The 26596-nt window shown below is 46.3% G+C and overlaps 1 protein-coding gene across 4 annotated transcripts; it reads left to right on the forward strand.

Moving 5' to 3' along the window:
* The first annotated feature begins 1586 nt into the window (after positions 1-1586).
* Positions 1587-26539, forward strand: LOC122382486. 4 transcript variants are annotated; one of them, XM_043367867.1, is made up of 7 exons: positions 1587-1724; positions 22608-22929; positions 23704-23838; positions 24292-24347; positions 24626-24704; positions 24877-25005; positions 25645-26539. In XM_043367867.1, exons 2-7 carry the CDS (start codon positions 22786-22788, stop codon positions 25852-25854), a joined length of 753 nt encoding a protein of 250 aa, XP_043223802.1. In that variant the 5' UTR covers positions 1587-1724; positions 22608-22785; the 3' UTR covers positions 25855-26539. The 4 variants fall into 4 exon arrangements, with proteins under 4 accessions (XP_043223802.1, XP_043223804.1, XP_043223803.1 ...); XM_043367869.1 differs by lacking the exon at positions 1587-1724 and adding an exon at positions 14419-14638; XM_043367868.1 differs by lacking the exon at positions 1587-1724 and adding an exon at positions 17683-17773.
* The last annotated feature ends 57 nt before the right edge of the window (positions 26540-26596 follow it).

Raw genomic sequence — 26596 nt, forward strand, 5'->3', positions numbered from 1 at the left:
GCGCGCATGTGATGCAGCGATTTTGAAAAGAAAGCGGAGAGCAGTATTTATCTGTTCTTTTTTTACATCTCACGTCTGTCGATCGTCCCCCTCCCAGTCAAAAATCCGTGGCGACGCCCCTGCCTGCAACCTCAACGAATAACTTACCTAGTTGTCAATCAAACCAAATACCATCGACCTCCTAACCTTTCGATAATGCCACCAGGCGCCAACAGCTAACAGCTCTGTTCGCAATTCATTGCTTTGTTAAGTGCATCTGTACCGGCCGAGCAACGAGTTGCCACGCGGCGCGCAGCCGGCGCCAAGTGCAGCTGCACCTAGCGAGCGAAGAGCTAGCACGCGGCGCGCCGATTTGGTTCCCGCGCTTTCCAGCTATTTGGCGGGAGACAGAGTGGCGGCGGCGGAGAGAGCACAGAGCAGCCACCGGCAGCCGGCTCCGGTTGTTAATAAATATCATGGGGATCCACTGTAGAATACCTAGTGGCGTCATATTACCTAGTGACGTCATATCGTGAAGATGTGCCGCTAAACACGACGCATTCGCCATCTATCAAGCAAGCCTAAAACTAATAGTTTATAATACATATGCTAGGTGGCGCTACTGAGTCTCTTGAGTGGCTCCATCTTTTCTGTATTGTTTTGGATGATACGATTCTGGATGTTGCATGCTTGGATGTTTCGCTTTTGGATGAGCCGTCCTTGGATGATACGGTTCTCAGGTATTTTCGTGCTGCCATTTTGGATGATACGGTTCTGGATTCTGCATCCTTCGATGTTTCACTCTTGGATGCTCTGAATGCACCCAAAAGGGCCGATTTTGGATGTTATTTGGAGGTTTTGATCGCTGGATGCTGCGGTTTTGGATGTTGCGTATTCTGGATGCTGCGCTCTTGGATGCTTTAATAGTCCCCCGGTCGGATGTTGGTCGGATGTTTTGAGTAAAGCCCTGGTGACGTCACTGACATTTCTTATATGGAGAATTTCGCCCATAAGGAAAATATTTTACATACGAAAATTTGTATTTCATTAGGAAAAAATACATTCTTTCAATTTCATCATGAAACTTATATAATTTAATTAAAAAACTTGAAATCCTTTGAGTGCTTGTCCCAACCCCTGCTATACCTTTGGTCACGTGACTGCCATGATAAACTTTGCGTTTTGCAATGTTATGACTTAAACAGAAGCAATAAATATTACAAGCGTATTATTTATGATGTTTTAGGCAGCAATCGTGTAATAACATCCTTGAATTATATACATTCTGCTTAAAAGAGGTCACGTGATGTTACCAGATTGTGCTCGGACAGCATCTTCTTGAACTTCGATTTTGAGTACTTTTTACCTTCATTGAGGCCTAATAACGGACGTTTTTAGTTATAAAATGAAGCAATGAATCTATTGAGGGCAAAATTTAATCATTTTTGCACTTTCAAGCCGGGCTATCCTGGCATGAACTTCGGCCAGTTTGTGTGTGAAGCCTATGGTGAAGGGAAAACTTCACGCCCGGCTGACGTCACAGACCTCGGCTACCAAATCGTGTCCGGTGGGGGTCGAAAAAATGTACAGACGAAAAAATGCGAGACGAGAAAAAGTCGGACGAATATCTGCGGACGAAAAAAACTGTCCGACGAAAAAATGTCAGACGAAATTTTGTCCGGACACGGTTTCAGTTAAGATAGAAATTCTGCTGCTGAGAAAGACGAGAAAGACTACATACACTAGTAAGTATCCTTCTACGAATAGAAGGATTGTCGTTTGAGGGTTTAGTTTTTGGTTCAAAATTGCCATTTTAATTGATAGTGCATTACAAGCGCAACGTCCTCTGCGACTCAAATGTCACCGTTGCGTCATGCTTGTCATACCGGCTCAATTCAAATTAAAAATTGTAGTATGGTCACATAGTAATGTAACGGAAGTTAGCAGGGATTCAGCAGGGGTTCAGCAGGGATTCAGCAGGGATCGACGGCCCCTACGATTTCGCTGAATTTTGGTGGAGAGGTGCAGAATGGTGTCCTCTATCGAAAATCCTAGTGCCAAAATGCGGGGAATCCATCAGGGGGGCCACAAATCCCAAAAAACAGTATGCCCTCAGGGCACAATCGACGAACTTTGAAAACCCTACTTCTAGCCGTCAAAACAGCTAAAAATGCACGTCATTCGAAAGAGGACAAAATTTTACGTACAACGGTACCAAATTTAGGGGGCTAGCGCCCCCCTGAACCGAACAAAACAGCTTCAAATATATGGGCCCGGGAGTATGCCCTCGGGGCATAAATAAACGTTTTCAACAATTTCAGGCCTATAACATCGACTAAATCCAGCAATATGCACATCATTGGCAAGAGCGTAATTTCCCAAACAAAAAACCCAAGTAACATTTTTCGATGGGGCCCACCTGGGGCCCACAGGACCCAATTGAAATTTGGGGCCCAATGGGGCGGCCCCTACGATTTTCTTCAAAATTGGCACAGACACTCTCCTGGGCCCCCTCTTCAATCTGGCTGAAGAAACCTACCGGGGAATCCAAAGGAAGGGGCCCAAAGAGGGCCCCAAAGAGGCCCTTTCTAAGTATTGCCCCTAATTTCGCGACCAACCCCGGCAATATGCGCATCATTGGAAAGAGCGTAATTTCCCAAACAAAAAACCCAAGTAACATTTTTCGATGGGGCCCACCTGGGGCCCACAGGACCCAATTGAAATTTGGGGCACAATGGGGCGGCCCCTACGATTTTCTTCAAAATTGGCACAGACACTCTCCTGGGCCCCCTCTTTAATCTGGCTGAAGAAACCTACCGGGGAATCCAAAGGAAGGGGCCCAAAGAGGGCCCCAAAGAGGCCCTTTCTAAGTATTGCCCCTAATTTCGCGACCAACCCCGGCAATATGCACATCATTGGAAAGAGCGTAATTTCCCAAACAAAAAACTCAAGTAACATTTTTCGATGGGGCCCCCCTGGGGCCCACAGGACCCAATTGAAATTTGGGGCCCAATGGGGCGGCCCCTACGATTTTCTTCAAAATTGGCACAGACACTCTCCTGGGCCCCCTCTTCAATCTGGCTGAAGAAACCTACCGGGGAATCCAAAGGAAGGGGCCCAAAGAGGGCCCCAAAGAGGCCCTTTCTAAGTATTGCCCCTAATTTCGCGACCAACCCCGGCAATATGCACATCATTGGAAAGAGCGTAATTTCCCAAACAAAAAACCCAAGTAACATTTTTCGATGGGGCCCACCTGGGGCCCACAGGACCCAATTGAAATTTGGGGCCCAATAAGGCGGCCCCTACGATTTTCTTCAAAATTGGCACAGACACTCTCCTGGGCCCCCTCTTCAATCTGGCTGAAGAAACCTACCGGGGAATCCAAAGGAAGGGGCCCAAAGAGGGCCCCAAAGAGGCCCTTTCTAAGTATTGCCCCTAATTTCGCGACCAACCCCGGCAATATGCACATCATTGGAAAGAGCGTAATTTCCCAAACAAAAAACCCAAGTAACATTTTTCGATGGGGCCCACCTGGGGCCCACAGGACCCAATTGAAATTTGGGGCCCAATGGGGCGGCCCCTACGATTTTCTTCAAAATTGGCACAGACACTCTCCTGGGCCCCCTCTTCAATCTGGCTGAAGAAACCTACAGGGGCATCCAAAGGAAGGGGCCCAAAGAGGGCCCCAAAGAGGCCCTTTCTAAGTATTGCCCCTAATTTCGCAACCAACCCCGGCAATATGCACATCATTGGAAAGAGCGTAATTTCCCAAACAAAAAACCCAAGTAACATTTTTCGATAGGGCCCACCTGGGGCCCACAGGACCCAATTGAAATTTGGGGCCCAATGGGGCGGCCCCTACGATTTTCTTCAAAATTGGCACAGACACTCTCCTGGGCCCCCTCTTTAATCCGGCTGAAGAAACCTACCGGGGAATCCAAAGGAAGGGGCCCAAAGAGGGCCCCAAAGAGGCCCTTTCTAAGTATTGCCCCTAATTTCGCGACCAACCCCGGCAATATGCACATCATTGGAAAGAGCGTAATTTCCCAAACAAAAAACCCAAGTAACATTTTTCGATGGGGCCCACCTGGGGCCCACAGGACCCAATTGAAATTTGGGGCCTAATAGGGCGGCCCCTACGATTTTCTTCAAAATTGGCACAGACACTCTCCTGGGCCCCCTCTTTAATCTGGCTGAAGAAACCTACCGGGGAATCCAAAGGAAGGGGCCCAAAGAGGGCCCCAAAGAGGCCCTTTCTAAGTATTGCCCCTAATTTCGCGACCAACCCCGGCAATATGCACATCATTGGAAAGAGCGTAATTTCCCAAACAAAAAACCTAAGTAACATTTTTCGATGGGGCCCACCTGGGGCCCACAGGACCCAATTGAAATTTGGGGCCCAATGGGGCGGCCCCTACGATTTTCTTCAAAATTGGCACAGACACTCTCCTGGGCCCCCTCTTTAATCTGGCTGAAGAAACCTACCGGGAAATCCAAAGGAAGGGGCCCAAAGAGGGCCCCAAAGAGGGGCAATACTTAGAAAGGGTCTCTTTGGGGCCCTCTTTGGGCCCCTTCCTTTGGATTCCCCGGTAGGTTTCTTCAGCCAGATTGAAGAGGGGGCCGAGGAGAGTGTCTGTGCCAATTTTGAAGAAAATCGTAGGGGCCGCCCCATTGGGCCCCAAATTTCAATTGGGTCCTGTGGGCCCCAGGTGGGCCCCATCGAAAAATGTTACTTGGGTTTTTTGTTTGGGAAATTACGCTCTTTCCAATGATGTGCATATTGCCGGAGTTGGTCTCGAAATTAGGGGCAATACTTAGAAAGGGCCTCTTTGGGGCCCTCTTTGGGCCCCTTCCTTTGGATTCCTCGGTAGGTTTCTTCAGCCAGATTGAAGAGGGGGCCCAGGAGAGTGTCTGTGCCAATTTTGAAGAAAATCGTAGGGGCCGCCCCATTGGGCCCCAAATTTCAATTGGGTCCTGTGGGCCCCAGGTGGGCCCCATCGAAAAATGTTACTTGGGTTTTTTGTTTGGGAAATTACGCTCTTTCCAATGATGTGCATATTGCCGGGGTTGGTCGCGAAATTAGGGGCAATACTTAGAAAGGGCCTCTTTGGGGCCCTCTTTGGGCCCCTTCCTTTGGATTCCCCGGTAGGTTTCTTCAGCCAGATTGAAGAGGGGGCCCAGGAGAGTGTCTGTGCCAATTTTGAAGAAAATCGTAGGGGCCGCCCCATTGGGCCCCAAATTTCAATTGGGTCCTGTGGGCCCCAGGTGGGCCCCATCGAAAAATGTTACTTGGGTTTTTTGTTTGGGAAATTACGCTCTTTCCAATGATGTGCATATTACCGGGGTTGGTCGCGAAATTAGGGGCAATACTTAGAAAGGGCCTCTTTGGGGCCCTCTTTGGGCCCCTTCCTTTGGATTCCCCGGTAGGTTTCTTCAGCCGGATTAAAGAGGGGGCCCAGGAGAGTCTCTGTGCCAATTTTGAAGAAAATCGTAGGGGCCGCCCCATTGGGCCCCAAATTTCAATTGGGTCCTGTGGGCCCCATGTGGGCCCCATCGAAAAATGTTACTTGGGTTTTTTGTTTGGGAAATTACGCTCTTTCCAATGATGTGCATATTGCCGGGGTTGGTCGCGAAATTAGGGGCAATACTTAGAAAGGGCCTCTTTGGGGCCCTCTTTGGGCCCCTTCCTTTGGATTCCCCGGTAGGTTTCTTCAGCCGGATTAAAGAGAGGGCCCAGGAGAGTGTCTGTGCCAATTTTGAAGAAAATCGTAGGGGCCGCCCCATTGGGCCCCAAATTTCAATTGGGTCCGGTGGGCCCCAGGTGGGCCCCATCGAAAAATGTTACTTGGATTTTTTGTTTTGGAAATTACGCTCTTTCCAATGATGTGCATATTGCCGGGGTTGGTTGCGAAATTAGGGGCAATACTTAGAAAGGGCCTCTTTGGGGCCCTCTTTGGGCCCCTTCCTTTGGATTCCCCGGTAGGTTTCTTCAGCCAGATTGAAGAGGGGGCCCAGGAGAGTGTCTGTGCCAATTTTGAAGAAAATCGTAGGGGCCGCCCCATTGGGCCCCAAATTTCAATTGGGTCCTGTGGGCCCCAGATGGGCCCCATCGAAAAATGTTACTTGGGTTTTTTGTTTGGGAAATTACGCTCTTTCCAATAATGTGCATATTGCCGGGGTTGGTCGCGAAATTAGGGGCAATACTTAGAAAGGGCCTCTTTGGGGCCCTCTTTGGGCCCCTTCCTTTGGATTCCCCGGTAGGTTTCTTCAGCCAGATTGAAGAGGGGGCCGAGGAGAGTGTCTGTGCCAATTTTGAAGAAAATCGTAGGGGCCGCCCCATTGGGCCCCAAATTTCAATTGGGTCCTGTGGGCCCCAGGTGGGCCCCATCGAAAAATGTTACTTGGGTTTTTTGTTTGGGAAATTACGCTCTTTCCAATGATGTGCATATTGCCGGGGTTGGTCGCGAAATTAGGGGCAATACTTAGAAAGGGCCTCTTTGGGGCCCTCTTTGGGCCCCTTCCTTTGGATTCCCCGGTAGGTTTCTTCAGCCGGATTAAAGAGGAGGCCCAGGAGAGTGTCTGTGCCAATTTTGAAGAAAATCGTAGGGGCCGCCCCATTGGGCCCCAAATTTCAATTGGGTCCTGTGGGCCCCAGGTGGGCCCCATCGAAAAATGTTACTTGGGTTTTTTGTTTGGGAAATTACGCTCTTTCCAATGATGTGCATATTGCCGGGGTTGGTCGCGAAATTAGGGGCAATACTTAGAAAGGGCCTCTTTGGGGCCCTCTTTGGGCCCCTTCCTTTGGATTCCCCGGTAGGTTTCTTCAGCCGGATTAAAGAGGGGGCCCAGGAGAGTGTCTGTGCCAATTTTGAAGAAAATCGTAGGGGCCGCCCCATTGGGCCCCAAATTTCAATTGGGTCCGGTGGGCCCCAGGTGGGCCCCATCGAAAAATGTTACTTGGGTTTTTTGTTTGGGAAATTACGCTCTTTCCAATGATGTGCATATTGCCGGGGTTGGTCGCGAAATTAGGGGCAATACTTAGAAAGGGCCTCTTTGGGGCCCTCTTTGGGCCCCTTCCTTTGGATTCCCCGGTAGGTTTCTTCAGCCAGATTGAAGAGGGGGCCCAGGAGAGTGTCTGTGCCAATTTTGAAGAAAATCGTAGGGGCCGCCCCATTGGGCCCCAAATTTCAATTGGGTCCTGTGGGCCCCAGGTGGGCCCCATCGAAAAATGTTACTTGGGTTTTTTGTTTGGGAAATTACGCTCTTTCCAATGATGTGCATATTGCCGGGGTTGGTCGCGAAATTAGGGGCAATACTTAGAAAGGGCCTCTTTGGGGCCCTCTTTGGGCCCCTTCCTTTGGATTCCCCGGTAGGTTTCTTCAGCCAGATTAAAGAGGGGGCCCAGGAGAGTGTCTTTGCCAATTTTGAAGAAAATCGTAGGGGCCGCCCCATTGGGCCCCAAATTTCAATTGGGTCCTGTGGGCCCCAGGTGGGCCCCATCGAAAAATGTTACTTGGGTTTTTTGTTTGGGAAATTACGCCCTTTCCAATGATGTGCATATTGCCGGGGTTGGTCGCGAAATTAGGGGCAATACTTAGAAAGGGCCTCTTTGGGGCCCTCTTTGGGCCCCTTCCTTTGGATTCCCCGGTAGGTTTCTTCAGCCAGATTAAAGAGGGGGCCCAGGAGAGTGTCTGTGCCAATTTTGAAGAAAATCGTAGGGGCCGCCCCATTGGGCCCCAAATTTCAATTGGGTCCTGTGGGCCCCAGGTGGGCCCCATCGAAAAATGTTACTTGGGTTTTTTGTTTGGGAAATTACGCTCTTTCCAATGATGTGCATATTGCCGGGGTTGGTCGCGAAATTAGGGGCAATACTTAGAAAGGTCCTCTTTGGGGCCCTCTTTGGGCCCCTTCCTTTGGATTCCCGGTAGGTTTCTTCAGCCAGATTGAAGAGGGGGCCCAGGAGAGTGTCTGTGCCAATTTTGAAGAAAATCGTAGGGGCCGCCCCATTGGGCCCCAAATTTCAATTAGGTCCTGTGGGCCCCAGGTGGGCCCCATCGAAAAATGTTACTTGGGTTTTTTGTTTGGGAAATTACGCTCTTTCCAATGATGTGCATATTGCCGGGGTTGGTCTCGAAATTAGGGGCAATACTTAGAAAGGGCCTCTTTGGGGCCCTCTTTGGGCCCCTTCCTTTGGATTCCTCGGTAGGTTTCTTCAGCCAGATTGAAGAGGGGGCCCAGGAGAGTGTCTGTGCCAATTTTGAAGAAAATCGTAGGGGCCGCCCCATTGGGCCCCAAATTTCAATTGGGTCCTGTGGGCCCCAGGTGGGCCCCATCGAAAAATGTTACTTGGGTTTTTTGTTTGGGAAATTACGCTCTTTCCAATGATGTGCATATTGCCGGGGTTGGTCGCGAAATTAGGGGCAATACTTAGAAAGGGCCTCTTTGGGGCCCTCTTTGGGCCCCTTCCTTTGGATTCCCCGGTAGGTTTCTTCAGCCGGATTAAAGAGGGGGCCCAGGAGAGTGTCTGTGCCAATTTTGAAGAAAATCGTAGGGGCCGCCCCATTGGGCCCCAAATTTCAATTGGGTCCTGTGGGCCCCAGGTGGGCCCCATCGAAAAATGTTACTTGGGTTTTTTGTTTGGGAAATTACGCTCTTTGTAATGATGTGCATATTGCCGGGGTTGGTCGCGAAATTAGGGGCAATACTTAGAAAGGGCCTCTTTGGGGCCCTCTTTGGGCCCCTTCCTTTGGATCCCCCGGTAGGTTTCTTCAGCCAGATTGAAGAGGGGGCCCAGGAGAGTGTCTGTGCCAATTTTGAAGAAAATCGTAGGGGCCGCCCCATTGGGCCCCAAATTTCATTGGGTCCTGTGGGCCCCAGGTGGGCCCCATCGAAAAATGTTACTTGGGTTACTTGTTTGGGAAATTACGCTCTTTCCAATGATGTGCATATTGCTGGATTTTGTCGATGTTATAGGCCTGAAATTGTTGAAAACGTTTATTTATGCCCCGAGGGCATACTCCCGGGCCCATATATTTGAAGCTGTTTTGTTCGGTTCAGGGGGGCGCTAGCCCCCTAAATTTGGTACCGTTGTACGTAAAATTTTGTCCTCTTTCGAATGACGTGCATTTTTAGCTGTTTTGACCAGCCCCCGTTCACGAGCTTCAGAATTCCTTTACCGTGACGTCATCACGGCGCATGAATTTTCCTTCACCCATAGAAATGCATGCAAAGCATGGTGTGTTTCAGGCGGGCTAAGGAGAAATCTAAGGCCTGCATGTGTTCAAAAGACGTACCACTAAGCCAATGGATTCTTCTCATTACGATAAATGGGGTTGAAATCGAAACATTCGGCCTATATTTATCTGAAATGGGCCAATCAAATGGTCCCTGCAACTTATAATGAAGGATTTCCTCTGCGTTAAAAAATTTGTTTCAAGTGTTTTTTTATCAGCGACAGGGGAAATCCTTCAAAATTGCTACCAGATTACTACCATATTCCCTCGCATTTTTGTTGGGTGAGACTAAATGCTTACTTCGAAATCTAAGCTGCGTTGCGGCATTGGCGGTTATGTGCGGCGTGTATGCCGCATGATTAGTAAGCGGCGACCACTAAATTAAAAACTCAGTAGCTTTGACCTGTTTTCAATGGATAACACTGCATACCAAAAATGTCCATCGCTCTCGTCATAGGATATTTAGATTTAAATAACTAACTTATCTACATCATTGTTTTGAACCAAATTAATACTTTCAACATGACCCTCGCCCGTATTTGTGTTTTTCCATCCGCGAGCGTATAAGGTATAACCCCTTGCCGTTTCGCTCCTGATCAAGCTAGAGCTTCGCGGAAAAAACGAGCGTGTTGCCCGTGACGAGAGGAAGCCGATGATACCCAATTTTAACCCTCGCCGGCCGAGGGGGGGGGCGGGTGCCGCCCCCCCCATAGGGTTTTTTCGCGATAGCTCCGAACACGCTGGCGATAGAGAGCTGAAACTTGGCATACCTGACCTTTGATCCAAGCCGCATCTTTTGACACCAACCGCATTTTTGGGTCAGGTCAGGTCACTGACCTATGACGTCATAAGTGAACCTCTGCACGGTGTTCAGATGTCGCAACTTCGCAACGCCCTCACTGCCAGAGGAGATGTCACAGGGAAATGAAACTTGCAGGATCTAGTATCCATTGTGAGTCCCACAACTTGTATATCTCGGATTTTTCCTAAAGGTCATATGAGGTCAGGTCATTTTCGTGACCTCACCATTATAAGTCAATGGGGAAAAATGAAAACTGCTATTCTGGCGCCGGGAACGATCTCCAACTATCTCAAGCACACAGAATCGTGATTTGATGCACTCCTTGCAAGGTTAGATGCGTCACTTTTGCAATGTTGACCTTGCGTGACGTCATTTATGACGTCATCAAGGTCAAATTAGTTTTTCGTCAATAACTCTTGATCAAATTGAGCTAGCGAGTCGGGGAAGGCACCAATGGACTCAGGAAGGCCTGCCGAATCGAATGATATGCGACATGACCTCTTTCGACCAACTTCGTGACCTGGGGGTGCTGACCTGACCTTGACCTGAGGTCAACACCCCAAGTTGACCTGACCCGGACAAAAAGTATACCATTCGACGCGCCTGAGCGAGGCGAACACGATGCTGCCAAAATCGGCGCTCTGCGGCCGTTTTTTGCGAAGTTATTCACCAAAAACTGAACCGTACCTTGGGGCACTTGACCTGACCTCAGAGGTCACCGGTTGACCTAGGACCTTAAAATCGGGTACCAATCTCTGCGTCTCGTAACGGCGCACACGCTCGTTTTTTCCGCGACGCGCTAGCTCCACCAGGGGCGAAACGGCGAGGGGGGGGTCGTACCCGCCCCCCCCCTCGGCCGGCGCGTATGTAGAAAACCAATAGGTCCGGCGAGGGTTAAGGTCCTAGGTCATCGGTTTACCTTCCAGGTCAGGTCAATGACCCAAAAGGCGGGAAAATTGGGACCTGTTAGAACGTCGTAGTGTGGCTGATATGGGGTTTTTCGGGGTGCTGATCACGAATATCATGCTAGTTTTGATCACAGATGATGTCTTCATTCATTTAGGCCAGGTCGGGTTAGGTCAGGTCAGGTCAACCGGTTAGTAGAGGTCCTGCCGGGTATTTGTAGTAGGTGTCAACCGCCTCTGACAGCCTCGTAACATGTTACGAAGGCACCAAAACTACTTTGTAAACGTTCATGTGATTGCTTAATTCGAATTCAGCTAGAAAAAACTGGCCTAGAAACATGTCAAACTCGAAAAAGTGAACCGAGGTCACCAAAGGTCAATGAACTGACCTGACCTTCAGGTGACCTTTACACCCACCCTAATGCATGGGGGCAACATCATATCACATGTTTGAACGCTTGAAACCACGAAAAGACTGCAAACGCGCTGCTAATGCGAGCCGACATACGCTGAATCGCGGTTCCGGCCAAACATGGTCTCGAAAAGTAGGTCACAGGTCAAAGGTTATTTGCGTCAGGGTCATGAAATTTTCAGGGTAGGTGTAAAATTGATCAACGCGAGGGTACTAAAATTTACGTCGTGACCGGCCGCTTTTTACGCGAGTTATTTCCGAAAAACCGAGGGGAGTCCGTTCGACCCCCCCCCCCCTAAAGGGCGAGGGTTAACTCACAGTCCGAACTCCGAACAAGTTCGGTCTTGTTTGTGAATTTGTCGGAGCATCACCTAAATCTAGTAGAGATGATGGAGGGAAACTAGGCTTTTAAGGAGGGAAGGGAGTCGGTGGCGGTCAGGGGCACTACAAGCTGGTGACAGGGCTGACATACCATGTTTTGATAGCGTGACTGAAACTTTTTGGGTAGCCAGGAAATCGCATGTGAGAGCCTATTGAAATTCTTACATCGGCCTTTATATGCACCAGTCGTATACTGAGGTGCGGGATTTGGCATACGATTTCCAGACAATCGAAAGACTGTTTGGAGCCAACGAAGGAAGGAATGAGTGAGTACTAAGTTGAAAGCATTAATTTGGTTCAAAATAATGATGCAGATAACTTAGTTATTTAAATCTAAATATCTTATGACGAGAGCGATTGGCATTTTTGGTATGCAATGTTATTCATTGAAAACAGGTCAGAGCGTTTCAGTCTTTAATTTAGTGGTCGCCGCTTACTTATCATGCGGCATACACGCCGCACATAACCGCCAATCCCGCAACACAGCTTAGATTTCGAAGTAAGCATTTAGTCTCACCCTTTTTGTTGCGCATTGTCACACAAATAAGAGTTTTGTGAAGTTTATATTAATTTAATTGTCATATTTTGGCTGATTTTGGCGATTTTCAATTATTTCAACGCAGCATGGATCAGATAGCTCTCATAGTTTGCTGAAGAATGTGGCTTTTGCTTGGTTATTTTCAAGTTATCTGTGATTTGTTGCGCCGTGATCGTAGCATTATACAAATTATAAAATTGAATCAACTTTTGAAGTGAAGTTCACATGAAAAACCAAAAGTTCAAGCATAATAATTGTTTAAACATAATGATGCAACATATGTCTCCCAGATGGAACTTATAATTCAATTGAAAACTGAAAATGGAAAACAAGATGGATCTGCGGAGTTACTGAGATCACAAGGTGCTCTTGATTGTTGGTAATTGAAGATGTTGAGAGAACTTGTGAATCTGCATACCAGTCCTGACTTGCTTGATTGTTAAAAACTATTTCAATTCTCATTATTGTGTAATGTGTAGTGACTGTGCACATTGCGCAGCACATGTGCGCAGAAATGTGCAGGTGGCTGGTAGGTGGGTTAAATTTCGGAGATGCGAATTTGGATATCAGTTATAAAATTAATGGTTATGCCTTGTAGAGTAAGCTCTGCTGTTTTTTGTAATTGTCTTTTTTATAATTGTAACCTACAATGCTGTTAGTTTCATTTTTAATTAAATGCTCGACCAGAATTTGCACTTGTTCATGCATGAATGGCTAAGTTTGGGGTGGTTATTCAACCCTGACCGCTCAAGTTTTTCAAAGGCACATGACACAGCACGGCTAGATCAGCTGGTACCTACCTGTTGACTATTTTTGTTTTTGGTGGTGATGTGTTTGCTGTTTGTCTTTTGCAAGGTGGTCAATGAAATAAAATAATGCATTATTTCGGAATGTTTCCTTGACAGAAGCCAGGAGCCGGATTGATGTGTGCTGGTGAATGAGATGGTTCAAAAGCATTATCTGATGTTTTTCAATGTGCATAAGCCATAACATCCCTTTCATACGCTGAAGTTTTAATAGCTTCTCAGTCTCATTTTCATTCTCATTTTCATTCTCAGTCTCATTCTCAGTCATTTTCCTGAAATATTTGGTGTAGATAAGAGATATCAGTACCTTCTCAGAAGTACCTGCCTTCTGCTGGATGAATATTTAATTGGTTGGACGAAATGGACAGGTAGCCTTATGATAATGTAATGTGAAATCTTATTTCTATAAAACTTTGAAAATGAAGCTCTAATTATTCATATGTGCATACATTTTTGATGACTAAGAAAGTTTTCCACAAGAGTAGAAAATGTGGGGAAGTCTATCAATTCAAATGACACATTCTGAAGGCCCGATACTGACAGAGTGCTGCCTCAAAGAATAACTGACTTGCTGGGTTACGAATATTTCTTTATTTTAATTTTCAAATGTAATGTACAATACATTGCAGTTAAATAACAAAATAGTGCAGTAAAATAGTATTGGCGACGATCAAACAACACGTGCGCCATTGATGTCTGCAAAAATTGCTACCAGATTGCTACCAAATCCGTGACGTAGCTACGGCGCCTTTATTTCCCTAGTGAACCAACCTGAGTAGTAAAGTAATCTTGGTTTTGACGGCTAGAAGTAGGGTTTTCAAAGTTCGTCGATTGTGCCCTGAAGGCATACTGTTTTTTGGGATTTGTGGCCCCCCTGATGGATTCCCCGCATTTTGGCACTAGGATTTTCGATAGAGGACACCATTCTGCACCTCTCCACCAAAATTCAGCGAAATCGTAGGGGCCGTCGATCCCTGCTGAATCCCTGCTGAACCCCTGCTGAATCCCTGCTAACTTCCGTTACATTCACATAGTATGGTATAGTCACATAGTATGGTCACATATATCTTTTTTTAGAGAGGTGGAGGGGAATGTTTCTTAAAGAATATTTTAAAGAGAAAGTCATGCTTATCAATCTGAATCAGCAGGCGGAACTATGGTCATGAGTACCCAAATATAGGAACGTTCCCTTTTTTGGGAACGGAGTTCCCAAATATGGGAACGGGCGTTCCCATTTATGAGAACGGAAGGCAATTTTACGGCCATTCGTCCACGAAAACTCAAAAGTGCATCACGTCTCAAAAAAGTGCATGCTAATTTAAGTATCTACTAAATCTCCATAAAGTTATCTTTAATCTGACCGTTGAACAAGGAAATTGACCGTGGAATGATATTTTTAGTGATTTTTTTTAATGACAGAATGGTGGAAATATGGGTTATACGACATTTAACATGCAATTTTAAGGAAAATGAAGCATTTTTTTAGTTTGAGGTCAAGTACCAATTTTCGCCTGGTCATGAAGTTTCATACTAGCGACCCCAGATGCTGGCATACGCAAGCAAACACGCGGACGGTCCCGAGGTAAAATTGTTGACTTTTGGTGTCGGGGTGGACGACTGTGTGAAACGTGAGTGAATTTACCGAACTACTGTTGTAAAATCAGTCTAAGTGGTTGAAAATTATTCAGCTGTATTTTATCAACCCTGAAAGACATATTTTATTTGGATGCTAGCTGTTTGGCGCTGCTTTTAAGGAGCGTCATGAGCGTGGTTTTTGCCTTCGGTATTTTTAAGCACGATCGTTTTGGGGGAATTTCTTTTATACAGGACGCCCTGTGTGGCTTATTTATAATTTTCATGCTGATTTTGATCATTTCTCGTGCCCATCCTACCAGGCTTTTTGCCACTTACACTCATTAAGAAAGGAAAAAAGTAGATTTTTATTGGGACTAGGTGTTTTGAGAGTGAAACATTTCAGCGTTCCCATTTTTGGATATTTACTTGTGCTCGTCAACTATCAGTGTTAAACAGACAGGTGCTTTACATGCCTGCACCCTCGGCGCGGACGGTGGATATAGGCATGGAAGACCTTGTTGAATATCGCTTAGCGTTGTGAATTACCTACGTAATCCTGCAGAGGGGGGCGTGCCCGCTGCGGGATCGACGGGAATAAGAGCGCAAGACCCGGCGAAACATGCGGCGGTCTTGCCGGAAAGGTCATCTTATGATAGTTGCGTTAACAATAACTTACGGCGTTGGACGTGATGCTTGTTAATGAAAAGAGTCCGTGAAAGGCGTCGGTGAAATCGTTCCCAATTTTGGGTACGCCGTTCCTATAATAAGGAACGCTTGCAGCGCCAGTGTACGAGAGCGTTCCCAAATTTGGGCACGCGGCCCGGGTGGTGGACTGCTTTAGAAAAAGAGGAACGATTTGAAGATACGATGGGCCTTACAATATCAAACTCTTTCCCAACAATATTGAGACAAATATCAGGCGGTTCACGATCGTTTTATATTTTTTGGACGTCATTTAACGTTTCTTCTTCTTGTTTTAAACAATGCCTACATGGCGTTCCCATATTTGGGTTTATCGTTCCCAAACATGGGAACGAAAATGCGTTCCCAAATATGGGCACGCTTGACCATAGTTCCGCCTACTGGAATCGTATATTAATTGCCAGCCTAAAGCGGGCTTTTTTATCGCCTGTTAAGTGTCTTGACAAAAAATAGCCGCAGCAGGCCAATAAGGTCTAGCTACACTATGCGGGATCCTACGTCCGTGATCTGCGTGTTTGCGGGTTTTGCAGAAAATCGGTACGCCGGTCAAGTTCAGCTGATAGGAAATACACAGGGTCGGCTACACTGGGGTCACGCAGATTCAGTCAAGGAAATCCCGGACGTTCAGTACAGGAAATGCCGGATAGTCAGGACGGTCAGGATGTTCCGTACCGATGTAAAGTTCAGAGTTACGAACTTTTTTGCAGAAACTGTGAGATTGCGTGATATGAGATAGTTGTTGGCGCACTTGGTGGCGCACCGTATGAATCCAAGTGATGTAATTAATAATTGTTTCTTTAATTTTAATGTGTTTTTGATGTTTTATTAGCAAAATAAACTAATTATCAATAGAATATTATAAAAGGTAGCAAACTAAAGCATTTCTTGCGTAAGCATTTATTAGTTGTTATTACGTTAGCATACAATAATTCACGGAAATTCTGGAAAAACGCAAAAAACCAATGTCAAGGGAGTCTCGCAATCACGGATCTGCAGATCACGCACGTAATTTCCTGGACGGTCACACATAGTGTAGCTCAGCCTATACTCCTTTGGTGTAACGTAACATGTCCCTGGATTCAGTGAAAGTGAATTGCTAGAGTCTGTTTCCATAGGTATTTAACCTTCGCCCCAGTGGGGGGGGGGGGCATATGTTACCACCCTGTCGCGTTTTTCGCGTGTGAATAAAAAACCGCGGCGCGTAGCGCCGCGCCGCTTGGGGTAGCTTTTGGTACATCAATTTTGGACAATGTGTGAAATTTTTGACCCCAGGTCATGTCAGGTCAGGTCACCAGGTCAAGTTAACTGACCAAGCCTAAAATAAAGTTTGCAATCATGTCCAGCCTGCAGTGTTTGTCAGAAAGGTTTTAAACTTCGTGGATTGCATGCTGTTATGGGCGCCTACAATTTGTATATCTCGGATTTTTTATATCCGTGACCTAAGGTCAGGTCAGTGGCGTGACCTTTCCATTACAAGTCAATGGAGAAAAATGAAAATGCCTCTAGATCCGTGTGTACGCATAGGAACAGTCCAAATATTTCAGAATCACAATGATTTAGTCCACTCGTGATGACCAAGGTGTCATTTTTGCTGATAGCCTCTACAAAGGTCATCCGAGGTCATTTGAGGCTACAAACAGTTTTTTGCCAATAACTCGCGATTGGAAAGAGATAGAACGCTGGGGATGGTCTCATTGTGTTTGTCTCGTTAAGACGCATCGACTGATATGCAACATGACCTTTTCCGGTCAGGTCATGACCTTGACCTGAGGTCAAATTTTCAAGTTGACCTTTCAAGGTCAAAGTATAGCTCATTCGACGCGTCTCGGCGAGAGGAACACGATTCTGGCAATAGAAATGTCGTGGCTTTTTGTAGTCGAAAGTTATTGTCGAAAAACACTTTTCGTAAAAACAGCTATTTTTGGAGTTTTTGCCCTCTGGAGGCTAAACCGTTGACCTGAGGTCAATATTGATAATGACTTTGTCAAAAGCAGAGTTCAAAAGCTATCGATTGCTCTTTCATGCGTTTTTCTAGCTACCGTAGTTCCTGAGATAGCGGCATGTTTTCTGAAAAATATAATGACAATCGGCAAATTTTGACCTTTGATGACCTCTGGTGACCCCAATATTGCTCTAAGGTGAAAAATGACCGAAATACTTTCAAACGTACGCATTGAGAGCTATCGGCTGCTTTTTACCGCGTCTTTCTAGCCCTCTTAGTTTTTGAGTTAGAGGTGGGTGGTAACATATGCCCCCCCTCACTAGGGCGAAGTTGGCTGAGACCGCCACTGGGGCGCGGGTTAATAAAAGAATGGGAGGAGCTTGGATGAGTTTTGAGGGGAGATGTTTTTGAATGGCAAACAAATGTTTAGAAAAACAGCTGTTTGCTGGCTGCCTACAAATATTTCTGAGAGAAAAACAACTGTTTGTTACCTGCACAGTAGGTATATGTTTTATAGTGCCTTATGTTGACCTTGAAATGAACTTTTTTTGTATAAAAGATGTTAAAATAGAAATTATGGGATCAGAAATGTGTTTTGTTTTACCGCAAACAGCCACATTGGCTCTGCAAGTGCATTAGCTAGGTAGGTGATACAATTGCATTGTAGGGCTCATTATTTGGAGAGCAGTTGGTTAGAAACCTAAGATTTGTTGACCTCACTGCTCACTTAGACCAACTCTCATGTCAAAGAGATAGGCCTAGGTAGGTAGGGCGAAGGCCCACATTGTAAGGAAGGGAATTGATTTTCTTGAAAACTAAGCAGTTGAGACATGAGAGTCCAATGAATGTCACTACTCATATTTTCTCAATTTCTACTGCATCTTGGCTATCTCAACTAAATTGTAATGTTAAGGTCGGATAGCCAATTATGAAGATTAAATCCTAAGAAGTGTTCATGCTTGTCACAGCTACTTTGAATAACTGTTTTGAACATTTTGTACTCAACAGCAATTGATAAAAGTGACTGGATGTGCAAACATGTATCTCAAAGTTTTTTACATACGTATCGTGTATCAGCAGGGCTGTTAAGTCAACAAATTTTTTATGACTCTAACTCTGACTGACTTCAAAAATAAACTCTGACTCTGACTGTAACCCTGACTCAGGACATTGCTTTTTAAGTCAATATAATGAAAGAAAGGCTCCTGTCAGTCGTCAGAGTCCAGAGATATTTCTATCATGCCTGAAATGACTGCATTTCTTGACCTTGCATTGCAAATATAGCTTTCAAAGAATATGCAAAACTAAAAGCAGGTTCTAACACAGATGCTGTATATTCTGCATTTTTTTTTTCCAGTGAAAACTCGTCCAAAAAGGGGTATGGGCCCATGCGTCATCAAAATATGATTTTGAAAGGTCAACGAACGTGATAGCGTGAAGCAAACAGGTGTCGGTGTGGCTCAAAGCATGACTTTGAGCCACATCGACTCCGTTTTGGCGACTCCAACTCCGACTCCGGGTAGAACGGTCGAGTCTGAGCGACTCGTAGCCAAATCTAGTATGTATATGGGAGGAGTCCACGAATTCGCGCCCAAGGCTGTATGTAGGCTTGCACCGATCGTCAATCCTGCCAAAACTCACTCGTTTTATCAACTTGATTCTGACCGAAAATTGAATGAATTAGCTTGAATTTTCCGACAGATTTAACCCTATTCCTGGCGGGGGGGGGGGCCTCAGGAGCCCCCCCCCCCTGAGGTTTTTTGGTTATTTCTCCCAAACGCGTTGAGCTAGGAAGCTCAAATTTTCTGACTTTTCCTAAAAGGCTTCTACGCAACATGTCTGAAAATTTTGAGTTGATCTGACCTCAGGTCAGGTCACCAGAGGCGGTTTGGTGACCCTACCTCAGAAAAGTTTGCAATCACGCCAGAGCTAGGGTTTTTGACCGATCAATTTCTTCTCTTCAGGCTTTAGTTAGGGTACCAGTATGTGCAATTTGTATATCTCGGAATTTTGATATCGGTGACCTAAGGTCAGGTCAGTTTCGCGACCTCCCCATTATAAGTCAATGGGGGAAAAATCAACTCCCTGTTTTTACCACTAAAACGGGTCGGAATGGCCCCATATACCATACATGACTTCATATACCATCAACCTTCACTACCTTGAGGTGTGTTTTGCTGTTGGGCAGCTGTGAAGTCATGTGACGTCATCAAAGGTCACCAAAGGTTTTTGGCCAATAACTCCGTACAGGAACAAGATACAGACGCGTGGATGGTCTCATTGTGTTCAGCTCGTCAAGACGCATCGAATGATATACATGATGACCTCGAGGTCACGTGACCTGAGGTCAACCTTTGACCTTGACCTTTCGAGGTCAACATATATATCATTCGATGCGGATTGACGAGAGGATCACGATGATGCCCTTAGTTTGTTCCTATCTTGACTAATTCGAAAGTTATTCGAGAAAAACTCTCTCCATATCTAGCGCCGCCATTTTGACTTTTTCGACCCCTGTGACGTCATCTTTGACCTGACCTGAAAATGACCTTAGTAAAAATTGTAGATCTTGACCGTGCGTATCCGATGCCGTTTACCGTTTGTCGCTGCGATGTGTAGTTTTTGAGATCTGAAGGGGGGGCCGAATCGCCCCCCCCCCGCCAGTTTCTTGTCCCGGCGGAGCCCGCCAGGAATAGGGTTAACTCGCTGGACCTATCATTGGTTTTGTTGATACCGAGAGCAGACATGTGCATGGATCCGAGAAAATGGATCTGGGATCTGATCCCACGGATCCTGATCTCGGATCCGTCGGGATCATAGATCCTGCTCTTTTAATTTATCGAGAGATCCGTAGGGATCATTGATCCGAGTCTAGTATTTTTGCTTGAGATCCAGTGGGATTATAGATCCTCATTTATTTTTGGTCAACACAGCAATTCCAAAAGAGCACTCGTTGCAACTCACAAACGTTCTTATTTAGTGATTTTATGTGACAACACGTCATAATCCATAGTTTTATGGCTTTCATTGACATAGAAACACTTGGAAACCCGGTTTCAAATGTTGTGCATGCTGGGATCCACTCAGATCATAGATCCATGTTCTTGTTTTATCGTCAGATCCTGTGAGATCATAGATCCAGGACACATTTTCACGCTGGATTCGGTGGGATCATAGATCCGAACCTGCAATTTGCCTTGACATCCACTGAGATCATAGATCCACCACTCGGATCCATGCACATGTCTGACCGAGAGGGAGGGGGTTGGTACTTGGTACGACCCCTCACCGTTTCGCCTCTAATGAAGCCAGAGCCTCGCGGGAAAAAACGAGCGCGTGCGCCGTTACGAGACGCAGCGATTGGTACGGGGTTTTAACCCTCGCATGTGTGCGGCGTTTTCCAGCTTCTAATGTGTAGGGGGGGGGTCGGTTGGACCCCCCCCCTTGCCGTTTGGCCCCTGATCGAGCTAGAGCTTCGCGGAAAAAACGAGCATGTTGCCCGTGACGAGAGGAAGCCGATGATACCCAATTTTAAGGTCCTAGGTCATTGGTTGACCTTCCAGGTCAGGTCAATGACCCAAGGTCGGGAAAATCGGGACCTGTTAGAAAGTCGTAAAGTGTGGCTGCTAAGGGGTTTTTCGGGGTGCTGATCACGAATATCGTGTTAGTTTTGATCACAGATGATGTCTTTAAGCATTTAGACCAGGTCGGGTCAGGTCAGGTCAGGTCAACCAGTAGGCGTCGTGACGGGTATTAGTATTACGTGTCAACCGCCTCTGACAGCTTCGTAACATGTTACGAAGTCACCAAAACTACTTCGTAAATGTTCAAATGGTTGCTAAATTCGAATTCAGCTCCAAAAACTAGCCTAGAAACATGTAAAACTCGAAAAAGTGAACCGAGGTCACCAAAGGTCAATGACCTGACCTGACCTTCAGGTGACCTTGACACCCACCCTAATGCATGGGAGCAACATCAAATCACATGTTTGAACGTTTGAAACCACGAAAAGCTTGCAAACGCGCGGCTAATGCGAGCCGACATACGCGGAATCGCGATTCCGGCCAAACATGGTCTCGGAAAAGAGGTCACAGGTCAAAGGTCATTGGGGTCAGGGTCATGAAATTTTCAGGGTAGGTGTAAAATTGATCAATGCGAGGGTACTGAAAGTTTCGTCGCGATCGGCCGCTTTTTACGCGAGTTATTCGCGAAAAACCATGGGGGGGGGGTCCATCCGACCCCCCCCCTACACATGCGAGGGTTAAGGTCTCGGGTCAACCGGTGACCTCTGAAGTCAGATAAGTGGCCCGAGGAAGAGGAAGGAGTTCGGTTTTTGGTTTTAAAAATTAAAAAAAAAACTTGCTAAATATGGCAGCAGAACCGCTAAGGCGCGTCGAATGTTATACTTTTTTGTTCGGGTGACCTGACCTAGACCTCGGCCCTCGGGTCACTGTCAAGGTCAGGTCAGGTCAGAGCCCCTCAGGTCACGAAGTTCGTCAAAGCAGGTCATATTGCATATCATTCGATCCCGCAGGTCTCCCCGGGTCCATTGGGGGCTTTCCCGAGTCCCGACTCTTTAGCTCAATTTGATTGGGAGTTATTGACGGAAAATTTATGACCCTGGTGACGTCATACATGACGTCACGCAAGGTCAACAATGCAAATGTGAAGCATTGGACCTTACAAGAAGTGCATGAAATCACGATTCTATGTGCTTGAGATAGTTTAAGATTATTCCCGGCGGCAAAATCACAGTTTCCATTTTTTCTCATTGACTTATAATGGTGAGGTCACGTGACCGACCTGACCTCTTGTGATCTTTAGAAAAAATCCGAGATATACAAGTTGTGAGACCTCTGTTGAAGATGCGATCGACTTGTTCGTTCACAAAGCTACCATGATCGTATAAAATGGCTTTATTGTAGATCGAATAGTTTCTGGGATATAACAGGAAATGTAAAAGAGCAAAACCCACCGCTTGATCTCGCGAGAGCCGTACATATATAATATCCAGTGAGTTGAAAATGTTATTATGTGAGCAATCTTTGGTATCAGTTGAGTTTTATTTGTTACAGTTTGCAGACCACTAGATTTTGAGGTAAAATTGTAAACGAGCATTTTAACACAGTATGAGCAAATTGTTACAAGTGAGTATATTTTAGTACCCGGAAAACTACATCTTATTGAAAATGGAATCATTGCACCACAGATGAAGTCAAAACTACTATTCAGACTGTGAACCACGCTTTACTCTTTCCCTTTCCATTTGGCTCCCATTTTACGCAAGGCAGATGCGATTGTTTTATTAAGGATCGAACACCGTTTGCGACAGGTGCGCACTGCGCAGTCTCCCGTGCTCTGCTCTGCACTCTGTCCAGCGAGTATAAAAGCGGGGCAGCCCGCCAGCGGCAGCTGACCGGTCCGGCACTCTGTCCGCCCCGGTCGGAGGTGTCGCACGGCGCGGAGTGAAGTCGGGTGCGGTAGGCCGGCGCGCTCACGTCGTCACCACGATGGCCGTCCGTCTGCCGCCGCTGCTGACGCTCCTGCTACTGCTGGTGCTCGAGTCTGGTGTCAAAGCCGTCCGACTGGACCTGTTTGATCGCAAGCAGGGCATCCGGATGGGCGTGCCCTCCAACGGCTGCGATGACGGCAAGGTAAGCGACTAGTGAGGGAAGGTTTCCACCGGCAGGATATAAAAATCGGGATAGTAGGAGTACATTGTCTTTATAGGCGGCGGAACGGGGAGGGGGGCACCGTGCCCCCTTTGATTTTGGCATTTTAACATTAGCCCTATAGGCGTTGCATGGAAAGAATGGGACCAAAAGTCAGCAGTGTCCCCCCCCCCCTTAATTGAAGGTGTTCCGCCGCCACTGACTCTCTTAAGTTACTATCTAACTTGATTTCCCTGAATTCATTTTTTTGTGAATATCATTGTCTATGTTGGATTTTATTTTTAGGTTCTACGTTTCATAAGAAAACATTTCATGTATTATTTATTGCGTTAAGATTTTCATATTTCTCTCAGGGGCAGACTGTGGCGGCGTTCAGCATACATTCTATATATGATGTGTCCTTCACTGCGCGGACGCACGTATACGTGTCACGTCACCTCCCACCCCGGCTGACCGGTGTCGGCGGCCCGTGTAATGGCGTCCGGTCGGCGGCCTTCGCGCCGTCACTCCTCTCTGCACCGAGCGTGTCGGCCGCCGGAGACGACCTTTAGCGGGGCTCGTCACCGGACGACATGACCCGGGACGCTGGGGAGGGGGCGCCGGAATCGCGCACTTTGACCCGGGACGCGGGGGCGCCGTAATTGCGCACTCGGACCGCTGCTGTGGCTGCAGTAAAGGAAACCGCCGCTGATTGGGGGGATGAAGGCACGTCGTCGTTCAGCGTGCATTGCTGATGAGGTCCGGCCGCTGTTCCAGACGGGACTGAGCGTCGACTACAATGGCTCAGCCGTCGAGTACACGTGCTTTCTGCCCAAGTCCAAGCGCTGGAGGGTGGGGCTGAACGTCGTGGAACCGGTTCAACATTGCGACGATTTACCAGATGACTACTATGTAAGTCTCCCACCCCATTTTGTTCATGGTGCTTCACGGTGCTTCATGTCCATGCATATGACAATCAGCTAATCCTGTCTTCCGACAAAATAGGACTCAGAAGATTTAAGATATAGCATCTAATATTTCGTATTTGCACCAATTTTAACAGATGCGATGAACTATTTAACGCTCATATTTGCAATCGTGATGATTTCGTTATAAATAACCCATAGCATAGAAAAATGATCGTAAGCTCACTATTTTGAAAATCTAATCATAACCTAAAGTGAATGAATATATTTCGGAAGCGTTCCTTCTCCAGTTCGAAAATTCGTTCATTTAGCCTAAGTTTACATTTTTCAAAGATAGTGAGCGGACAGTTATTTTTCCACGCTATTCACTCATGCTGCTCATTTTAGCACTTCGTCACCGTATTATAGATAAATAACCCATGTTTCTTTTTGTCAACAGCCTCAGCACTACTGTATGAACCAATCTCTGGTGTACAAGGATACTATTCCAACTTTGTAAGTACTAAGAAGGTACCTTTGATTATTTATTTCAACGCCGTTTACAATTTTCAACTGGCCCTTTTATTCTATTTCTAACTCTTTCCAAGTTTTACAAAAGGTCATGTTTTGACTGTATCTTTATAATCTGCATTTTTTTAAGTTTCATTCAGTTTCTTGTGCCGAAATGGCTGAATCGATTACGTGATAATTGCGAAGTGTTTTGTAGTGAATGTTTTTTTTTTACTGTGAAAAAATTCTTATTTGTTTTTAAACAATTCTTATTCATTTTACAGCGGAGACCACCGTCCTCTTTGGGGGATATTTGGGGAATACCAGTATCTGCCGCCTCAGCGTTGGCTTCACAACGTCGAGGTAAATATTTTAACCAAAATATCGTCATGGTTGAATATGGGCTTGAGTGCAAATTGAAATTATATGTGTCAATACTGTACTATTAAACGTTTTTTTTTTTTGCCATGCCTGTAAGCTTTTTGTATTGTATTGTATTGTCTACCTTTTTCTGAGGAGCAAATCACGTTTTCAGCACGGCTCTGTGATAATGCTGTACCATCCGTGTGCCGACTACCGGGAGGTCGACAGGCTAAAGGGCCTTGTGCGGGGCTGCATCCGAAAACACATCATTACGCCGTACCCCAAGCTTTCGCTACTCCGGGTGAGTTTCTGGAACGAAGGGAATAAGTGGAATTGTAATTTGGGGTCCAATGACTCGGTGCAGTTTTTTTTCTTTTCGCCGCACTTACAAAGCTGATTGTTCCCAGTTGTTAGAGTCACTTTTGAAATTATGATGCGATGATAGGAGGGAGAAGCTAGTCGTGAAAGTTGGATATACTTGCCTTTCACGTGGGCTTTTTTTACGTTTTACGTAAACTTATACTCGTTTAATTTAGTTCGGCGTGAATTAGCGATCAGATGTTCCAGTATCGTGCTGGAACAGGTGTTCTGGTATCAGTGCAATATAGATTGGGCAGTGCTGAAATCCGCCGATAGTGGCGGGATGATAAGACTGAAATTTAGTGGCCAGTTGGGTAACGTTTGGTGATAGTTATATTTTTATCAGATTACGGAGAGGACAGTTTGATTAACATTCGGGGATAATTTTCGACTACCTAAACAGGAAAGTGGAGCAGGGTTTATCCACTGCCTGTATCGGGCAATTCATAGGAAACAATTAATTGTCATATCTTCCTGAGCTGTACTGCTATGATGTACGTATGTTTCATTAGCCGTATGTTGTTCGAAAAGCGTTCACGGCACTGCGTTATAAATGACCAGCCCTGAACGCATGTTTCAGCCGCTGGCACTGGTGGCCTGGGGCTGTCGTCTGGAGATGTCACACGTGGACCCAGCTACCGTGCGGTCCTTCATCAGGGAGAAAGGACTGAAGGGGCCTGAGGGCGACCTGCCGAAGCAGGGGCAGTATGACTTCATGCTTCTGCAGCGAGCAGAGCCGCCTGCCGGCTCCGATATCAATGATTCGGTGCTCTGTCCGAGCCAGCCGTAATTACACCTGTTTGACAGAAGGGCGCCATGCGCTGTAATCGTTACGATGGAATATCCGGCCTGAGCTGACAGACAGGCGTTCTGTCGCCGCCGGAATGGTGGTGGGGAATCATAGATATACAGACTGTCTATGTGGGGAACACTGGCTGTTCAACGACGCGTGTGCAGTCGGAGCACGAAGGTGGTGCCGGTGGTGTTGATAATGTCGTACCTTGTGTAACCAAAGTTCCAATAGTTGTTAGTCTTATACTATATATTCTGTATTTTTGCATAATTTTATATGTTTGGTGCTTAACGAGACAGCGCCCAGTGTCTGGTTCCTTATCTCCGTCCATGGTTTTTATGTTCATCGCCGTTCGGTATACTGTTTTGGCGTTTTGCTTAGCTGCGTATTTACACTATTAAGTATGTGGATTTCCAATCCAAGTTGTTTGTCGAGCATTTCAGCTCGTATTCTACTTATCTTAGGTTATTAGAGGTTTCATCCTGAAGGTGTTCTAACGTGATTGTGACGGACTGGTTGTGGTTGTCGAAATATTTTATTTTTATGTCACGGTAGGTATGTGATATGCTATGGCGGCTGTTGGCTTATATTGAAGTGTTCCGCTTCGTTTACTGCTAAGCGAATGGTATTTACATTTGCTATTTTGACCATTGACCTAAAATAGCATAAGCCTTTCATAAGATTTTGTGGTTTTCTTGTGTCCAAGATGCTATCAATAAAGATCTCAGGACATTATGCC

Source organism: Amphibalanus amphitrite, unplaced genomic scaffold, assembly GCF_019059575.1.
Source record: "Amphibalanus amphitrite isolate SeventyFive unplaced genomic scaffold, NRLGWU_Aamphi_draft 000140F_arrow, whole genome shotgun sequence".
Taxonomy (NCBI): Eukaryota; Metazoa; Arthropoda; class Thecostraca; order Balanomorpha; family Balanidae; genus Amphibalanus; species Amphibalanus amphitrite.